Source organism: Haliaeetus leucocephalus, unplaced genomic scaffold, assembly GCF_000737465.1.
Source record: "Haliaeetus leucocephalus isolate CR32 unplaced genomic scaffold, Haliaeetus_leucocephalus-4.0 Scaffold306, whole genome shotgun sequence".
NCBI lineage: Eukaryota > Metazoa > Chordata > Aves > Accipitriformes > Accipitridae > Haliaeetus > Haliaeetus leucocephalus.
Window position 1 is genome coordinate 5,783,355 of NW_010972742.1, and position 8,651 is coordinate 5,792,005.

An 8,651-nucleotide genomic window follows, 5' to 3' on the forward strand; every position below is an offset into this window, starting at 1 on the left:
CACTTTTCTTAAGGTCAAGGCCTCTGTAAAGTCACAAAATGCACTGTAGGGGCCAACAGCAAGCCAACCATTACTATTCAAACAAGAGTGAGGAAAATGTGTATCCTGCTTTAAATGGACCATTACGCTGCAAGGCAGAGCAGGAGGTTGAAAGGATATTTGTATGTGGGAATTTTCAGAAGCAGTTATACTTGGCCCTGATAATAGGAAATTTAGGTTCAGTGTGAATTATTTCTGTTTTGCACAAACATAGCTCTTACCTTTCTACGTTGTGAAGTGCTTAGGCCAGCCTTGATTTAATAATGATGACTCACTAGCTGCACCCAAACCTTATCTCCAGATATAGCACAACTGTGTTAGTTCAACTTCTGTCTACCTCTGTTGATGACAAGCTGAAAGAGTAATAGCTGTGCATCCCTATTTGTTGTCAATGTGATTCTTTATTTCTAGATAGCCTTCCTTTTTTTGCCCAACAAGTTAACACTATGAATTTAAGAGAAGAAAATGTATTTTATCAAGTATAATTACAAGATATGTTACCAGGCAAATGAAATCACCTTTAACTTACTGATTTTCCAATATTAATACTGTCATTATTTAGCTATCCCAAAAAGATACAAGATATACACATTGATAAAATCTGGGGAGAAACAACTTGACTGCAGTCAGTTGTACATGACAGCTGATGACACCATGCAATATGTACATAGACAACTTGAGTGAGAAGGAAGGAGGAAAGAAAATATTACTATTGACATTTACAGAGAAAAATTAAATCCTGCGTGTTGAGCAGAATATGGTTAGCCCTGATCTGAAACATTCAGCTAACACAAAGGAGATGAAAAGCTGAAACTTCATTATAAGGAAAGGTATCTTTATTTAAAAAAAAAAAAAAAAAAAAAAAAAAAAAAAGCATATGCAAAGCTGTGGCTTTTTTATATTTTTAAAAACAATAGCTAAGATTTAGCATCCTCGAAGAAGTAGAGAGAGACTCCTTTTCCTTAACATAGATCACTTGGATCATTATCAAACCTGAACGTCCTTGTCTTGGTTGTGTTAAAATCCATCCCTTCTCTGGCATACACAGTTATGAGTGGGAATGGGCATAAAATCATTACGAAGAGGGAATGCTGCATATCTTTTCTAGAAAATAGGTGAGAAGCGGCCATTCCCTGTGCTACTATGCAACTTTATAAAGCTGTGCTACTTAGTTTTTTTGCAAAGAGTAACCTGGGTTGCAGAGATGATTTGATTTCATTAAGTCCAGCTTAAATTCCAAATTGCCATCTATATTCAATGGCAGCAGAAGATACATCCAGTCAAATGTTAATTACTCCTTAAAGATAATTGACATCTAGTATCCCTCCAACAAATGAGGCTGAAAAAAAACACAGTAGGTTAACTCAGCTTGCAGAACACTCTCATCCTGGGGTCATCAGCACTACCAGTTCTATGAATTCTGTTGACTTTTCCATTGCCCGTGCCAAGCCCTTTCTACCCTCCCTCAATGTGGTAACAATCTGTTCGTGTTTCTTACAGCACAGGAATCAAACATCTAAAAGGTGTCTGGAGACAAAGTCAAAGTCCTTGAAGACAGTCTGCTCCTTACGGGTTAGGAGAGCAACCTCCTCTGGAGGAGTAAGGATTGGCTTTTGTGATGTAAACTCTTCATCAAAGTTGCTGATGTCGGTCGGATCTCTTAAAGTGGGCACAAAAGGGGGCTTCAGAGTCCTGGCAAACAAGGCATCCCAATCAATTTCCTGTAAAAGAAGGTAGTGAACAGGCCAGACTGACATTAAGATTATTTATGAAATGTCAAAGTAAGAGGGAGGATTGCAGCCTTCCTTCCAGATCATTTGCCACATGTCTTATTGAAAAAAGGCCCAAACCAAACAGCATAGCTGGTGCAGGCCAGGTAGTACAGAGATTCCATACAGTCTAAGGCTGTTCTTCGGAACACCAAGAAACAGTTACAGCTCAAACTATATTTAGGAAGGAAAAAACTGAAGGGCAGCTGTGACCTGGTGTATCTGTGGACTTCCCAGCAATTTCTGCTGACATCCAAGTTCTTCTCTTGCTCCAGTGCAAAGCCAGCCAGGGGCTATAAGGCTAACAACTTCCGGCAGATAGGTAATGACTAGGAGGAATGGTAACACCTTTGCCTGGAACAGACGTATACCCTTGACCCAAAGCAAATGTGTCTTTAACCTCAATTTCTCTTAGGATTCATGTATATCCCGCAAATACAGGTGCCAAATAGACTGACTGGCAGTCACTGTCATCACTAGACAGCATCTGTGACTGCTGCAGTTTGATTTAAAAAGGGGTGTTTGTTGATGGCTCAAAAGGTAGGTACATTTGTATGTAGAAGCAGCACAATCAGAAATAACAAACTGGCTCTGGAAGCTTACAGATCCTACAAAACACACTTGGGGGATGTCATTTCAAACATGAATTGAAACACATATTCCTGAATAGAGCAATGAGGTGCAACAGAAGCTACCACTAAGATCTCACTGATAACTTACGAAAATATGCCTCAATACCAACAGAAAGCAAGTCACTCTCAGCTCAAACACAAGAGATGAGGGGTAGGGATAAAGTGAGTTCCTACCTTAAAAAAGGCCTGGATTTTAATCTCTTCTGCATCTTTTTCCCCAGCTCCCAGTCTACGTTCTGGACATTTCCGAAGAAGCTGCAGGAAATATCAGTTAAAAATTAAAAAACGGAAACAAGGATGGACAGAAATAATGTTCCAGATAGAAAGCCAAAAGAGAGGAGATGGACTGACTCCTCAGTATCTTCTCATTTTCACTTTGCAGCAAGGCCATAATCTGCTAGTAACAGCTCAGACCTAGTTCCTTGTAAACAACTTGCCAACATCAGTAAGATACCTGCTATAAACTGCATGAAGCATCCCATCTTAAGTGTGCACCTGTGACTACTGGGTCACATTCAAAAACTGAATCAAGCCATCTCTACTGAATGACTCTGACTCTCCAGCCCTTGAATCAACACTCCTTCATTTCAGAGTTAGCAGCAACAGCAAGAAGCCTGCTTAGTCATCCTTAGACAGAAGAATAGCATTTATGTAAAGAGAAGGAAATGAAAAATATGTGTAAATTTTAAATGTTTCCTTAGTCTGTGTAGGCAGCTCCAGATTACACACACAAATGCTATCCAGTCTTAATAGAGTCCCTCTGCATCCACTTACACAGTAAATGCAAATTGCTCAGGCTCCCAGAGACCCATCAAGCCCGTTACCTTACGGATTATAGAAAGTGCCTCAGACGAAAGGAATCTTGGATACCGGACTTCATCATTGACAATACTGTCAAAGACTTCTTCCTCATCATCTCCAGGAAATGGTGACTGCAATTGTGACATTTTATTATTTAATCCATAGAGCACCCATTCTTCACTGGTAAATAGGGATGAGAATAGCAGGGAGTTGTATGGATTAATTAATGTTTGGCAAGCACTATGAATGAGAAGAATGTAATTTAAGTACTAATAAATAGTTGGCTACATTCAGCAAAATTTTATCTCAGGTGGTCAGGTACTACTCGCCCCAAGACTGCTTAACAAGATCCTCTTAGAGAAAGGTAGCCTTACCTCACCAACAAGCATCTCATAAATGAGTACACCCAATCCCCACCAGTCTACTGCTCGAGTGTATGAGATGTCCGTCAGGACTTCTGGAGCCAGAAATTCAGGGGTGCCACAGAAGGTGTTTGTGCGGTCTCCAAAACCTATTCCTGTAGGAAAGGAACACTTTTGTAAAATCCAGCACACATTACTAAATGGATCACATGCAGCCTCACCTTCTGAAAGCCATGGTTTATCACTTGATAATCTAATGCTGTTAACTGGTTCTCATCAGTGCTTGTAAATGCCAATAAGGAAGTATGAAACCTGAGACTCCCTAACAACTCCAAATAAGAAATATACAGACAATGCTTAAATAAACAGCAAAACCAAGGAAACTTTCTGCAGATTCCATGGCTCATTTACTCAAGTACGCATTTTGTAGTATCCTATATTCTGGCTCCTTTGAACAAGCAAGCATATTGCAAGCTCCTTTGTAAGTTTCCTGAAGTACTCTTTCCAAGTTCATCATGGCCAGACAGATGAGGTTTGTTGTTTGTTTTGTTATATATTGTTTTGTTTGTTAGGGGTTTTTTGTTTGTTTTGGTGGGTTTTATTTTTAAGATGGGGATGAATACAAGTTACACACAACCACCTCAGTACCTGTATTTGTGAACACATTACTAAAGCCCAGATCCTAAACTGGTTCTGATGATTCAATTTCAGCTTCACCAAAGTCACTCACCTTCTTTACACAATCCAAAATCTGCAATCTTCACAAATCCTTCAGCATCTAAAAGGAGATTATCCAATTTCAGGTCCCTGCAGGCAAAAGAGAGGAAAGAAAATGGTGGATGAAGTCTGAGGATTGCCATCCAACCTCTTTTTTTTTGCAAGAGGCAGAAGCTAGGTATTAACAAGGAGAATAAAATCTAAATTGAGTAAAGTCTACACTTGGTTTAAATAATGTATTATTTGGAAGATTCCCCTTAATTTATTGATATTTTCCTCTTAATGAAAGGCTCAACAAAGCAGCCTGGAGTTGGGTGCGGCTTATTCATCTGGAAAAGAGCATCCCACAACAAATTACTTGACTATCAAGCATGACAAATTACTTGACTATCAGTAAAAAAGAAAGCAGTGACTTACAAGTGCCCCCCAGAATGTATTGACATGTCACAGAGGATTAATCACCTGCAACATGTCAGATGTATAGCTTCTAGATGAGTTTCTTTACTGTAAGCACGATGAACATGCTGATAGCAACAGACAATGGGGAAAATAAAGACAGACAGAAAGATTAGAAACACCAGCAAGATAGTGAGCTCCAGACAAAGCTACAGGAAAAATAAACTTCTAAGTTGCTGAACCATCTTATACTTGATCCTTTGCCGCATTACCTATAAACAATTTTCTTCTCATGCAAGAACTGGAGCCCCAAGACTACACAGGCTGTATAAAACCTATAAGAGAGAAATAGTTATCAGGAAATATATATGAGAATCAAGTTAAAAATTTATAGTGCCTGTAAACTAGACTAATTCTAACTCACTGTGCCATATGCTCTGGAAAGACATCTTCATGTATGCGCATCATAAGATCACCACCCGGAGTATATTCCATCACAAAACAAGCATGATGAGGTGTCTGGAAACATGCAAACATGTTCACAAGGAATGGATGATCAGAAGAATTGACCACTTCAAATATTCGCTTCTCACAGTTCAAGCTGCCAGGATTGAAAGAATGAAAATGTCAATGTTAAAACTTGGCAGAAAAGCCTGTTTTGAGAAAGACAAAATGTGAAGATTTTCTTCATTCTAAGTTAGAGAAATAAAAAGTGAGGGCTAATACAATATTTATCTTATATACTTCCAAACCTTGAGTTTTAGAGTGTTCTTCAGGTGTTATTCCACCAGAAGCTAGAAAGCAGCACTGTTATAAGTTTCCTTATTCCTGATTTACTTACCCAAGCCTTAAGGTCACATTTAACCTTAATAGCACCATGACCAGTACACATCATACCTATTAACATTTGATTACAGGTGTGTTAATGTAGCCTCTGGCAATAGTACCATCAACAAAGCTCACCTATCAATTTCATCTCTCCTAATAATATCTTTTTTCTTCAAGGCTTTGATAGCATACAGCTTCCCAGTTGCCTTGTATTGGGCCAGCAGTACCTGAAAGACAACAGAAAAGCTGTACTTCAAACAAATCTGTTATTTCCTTATTGGATTACTTTGACTCTCATTGACACAAACTATTTCCATCCACTCCAAACAGTCCGTTCTCAAAACCAAGCTCAAAATAACTCCAAATATGGAGTACTTTTTTCCTGCTTCTTGTGCTGCAGCAGTCCGGAAGGATATCAATGTAAGTTACATTCTTTTCACAAACAGTAGTATCACAGCTGGCCCAGTGCTTTATAAGCACCTCAGAGCTCTCACAGCAAGCAACTATGCACACAGTTTTTGGGAATGGAGCTATTCCACTAGTGATCACCATGATAATGAAAGGAATGGTAATGGTGTGCTTTATGAAATGACTTAGCGCTCCCAGGATGGTTTTCTCCAGGCTTTTGAAGCCAAATCTTCAGGAGTTTTGACTGTTAACCCCAGTTATCAGCTGCTTGTGTGGTTGGGCTAGGTTTGTTTTGTATATCTGCATTGCAACAAATCTCTTCTGCACTGCAATGTTTCTATTCAGACTCTGAGGCAGAGGCCCATCTTCACAACCACAGTCCTACTGCCTTCCTGCATGAAGCGTATGCTTCTATACTACCTTCCCAAAATGGCCACGTCCCAACATAGCAATGCAGTGAAAATCCTCAAGCTGAACTGTCCTTTTCCTGCAGAAAAACAAAGAAGAATTGCTGAGACAATACCCAAAAGATGCATAAACAGATAACAAAGGAGTGTGTATTTGTGTTAGGGGAAGAAGCTCTGTATAGCAAAAGGGAAAGCAAACAGCTGTGTCAACCACTCCTTGCCTAAACTGAAATCCTGAAAATTTAGGCTTGCTGCTGCTGTTCTGCCACTGAAGAGAGGAGTAGGTAACCATACAGTGAGGAAACTGCTCCCAGTGGCAGCAGTCTGACTTCCATCTGTACTGCCAACAGGAGCAACAATTATGACTCTCCAAGGCTTGCTCTCTCTGTTACTTCCCATAATAGGATTAGTTCCCCTCCACCCCCATCCTTGGGGTTGTAAAATTCAATTTCGCCTACACTCCTTTCAGCAGGTTCAACAGCAATTGTGTTAATCAGACATGAACATGTATATCAAGTGCTAGTAGGACAAGGGCATAATGAGAAGTTCTTAAACAAGAATTGGAAGTGAAACGCAGGGAGACAACAGACATAAGATGTTGCTGGAAAAAAAAGTAGCTGAATAAAGAGATGCTATAGAATGTTACGTCAGCCACAAGGTGTTACCAAGGAAACTCAGGCTGCAGAATTGCTTGGAACGAATTAAAAAAAAAAACAACAAAACAAACAAAAACCAAACAACAACCCACACCCTAAATGCTTTAGTCCAGGATAATCTTTAAAAGGCAGCAGATACTCCATATTCCTCCAGTAAGTTAAATGAAGGGCTAAGTACCTACCGATGAAGGACTTAACTCCCTCCTCAGCCTTCTCAGAGAGAAGGCAGGCAGGTGCCTGACTGTATCCTGACTACATGGTTTTGAAGATGGGACCCCTTGAAAGTGATGATGAAATTATGTACATAATTCTATGATCTGAACTGCAAGATCAGCTTAGATTTTGCTATTTGTGATTTTTCGGTCAGTATTTGTTCAACAATGGTAAATTTTTTTTACTTGTCCTGTTTCTCGTATATTTACTGCTGTGTATCCTTGTTACATACAAATTGTGTGTATATATAACTGCCATAGACTATAAACAACTTACTGTTTTATACCACCCTATGTAATGAAAGACAGTGTATCTTGCATATCAGTAGAAACAGAAGAGTGTGAGGGATGCCAAGAGTGTTTCTGAAATGTATTACTTAGAATGCAGACACGTCTAAATATGCTACACCATAAAACTTCAAACACAAGGAAGCACCTGAAGACAGTAAAGTGACTTTACCCTCTACTAAAGTCATCTATTACATTGTAGTGTACTGTCTATCAACAGACTAAGTATTGGCATTAATAAGCAGATAAGGCGCAGCAGACGTGGACAAGTAAAGTTCAGAGCAGACTTTTCATGGTATTGTCTACACTCAGCACTAAGAGTCTGCTGCTGAGAAACCAAAGCATATTTTGAGCAGAATTTTAGACTGCATGGTCAAAAATTTCAGCCCAGTGCCTCTTTAATCTGTGACCCAAGACAGCCCATGCTGTCCATAGTTACCTTGGAGATGCTGGGATTGGAAATTCTGTTACAGCAGAGCTGCAAGGCTTCTCCTCAACATGCAGCCTCTTCAGACACTAGGAACAGAAAGAAAATTACAGTGCGTCATCCTCTGGAATCACCAAGTCAGACCTGAACACCCACATTCAAATTTTCTCCTCTGTCATGATCCAGCATAACCACAGACTAGTTTTTGCAGTTGGTCATTGCCTCTGCTTGGAGGAAAGCAGCATGAAAACAGATTGTCTATGGTCACACAAAACTATTCCCATGTACGGTATTTTTTTTTATAGAGTTAAACCCTTTAAAATAAACGCTTTTTTAAAGTCTAGGATAAAACATTTCCTTTCTAGAAAAAAAGGCACCTTGTGTCACAATATGCAAAGAATGCAGTTTTCTCTGTCACTAAAGCCAAATGAGAAAGGGTAAGATGTAGTATAACACAGGTCATTAACCATTATACTACTCAAAACAATTTTCCTGCTCCTTTCTGTAAGAAAAGTAGAGCTCTTCTTGGTTTTGCCCAGTTTCTTTAATGACAAAGAACTTCATCTGGTGCTAAAAGCCTGCTGAACCTCCTTCCCTGCTTTCTCTGTGCAGCCATCTGTTCTGTACTCTTGCCCTGAACTCTGAATGCTGACCTACCTCCCGTTTGGCTTCTCTAACAGAAGCAACTTATAATTAAAAAAAAAAAAAA

General features: G+C 39.4%; 1 protein-coding gene across 1 annotated transcript in view; it reads right to left on the reverse strand.

The window, feature by feature from the left end:
• Positions 1 to 1,369: 1,369 nt before the first annotated feature.
• The window catches only part of PKN3 (protein kinase N3), a 16,141-nt gene continuing 8,859 nt past the window's right edge, over positions 1,370 to 8,651 (reverse strand). The window contains exons 13-22 of the mRNA XM_010571120.1: positions 7,955 to 8,031; positions 6,373 to 6,439; positions 5,680 to 5,771; positions 5,141 to 5,317; positions 4,989 to 5,051; positions 4,334 to 4,410; positions 3,616 to 3,758; positions 3,265 to 3,372; positions 2,615 to 2,695; positions 1,370 to 1,760 (exon numbers count right to left, since the gene is read on the reverse strand). Of these exons, the coding sequence (XP_010569422.1) occupies positions 1,548 to 1,760; positions 2,615 to 2,695; positions 3,265 to 3,372; positions 3,616 to 3,758; positions 4,334 to 4,410; positions 4,989 to 5,051; positions 5,141 to 5,317; positions 5,680 to 5,771; positions 6,373 to 6,439; positions 7,955 to 8,031 (1,098 nt within the window). The 3' untranslated portion in view covers positions 1,370 to 1,547. The remainder of the gene's footprint in view (positions 1,761 to 2,614; positions 2,696 to 3,264; positions 3,373 to 3,615; positions 3,759 to 4,333; positions 4,411 to 4,988; positions 5,052 to 5,140; positions 5,318 to 5,679; positions 5,772 to 6,372; positions 6,440 to 7,954; positions 8,032 to 8,651) is intronic.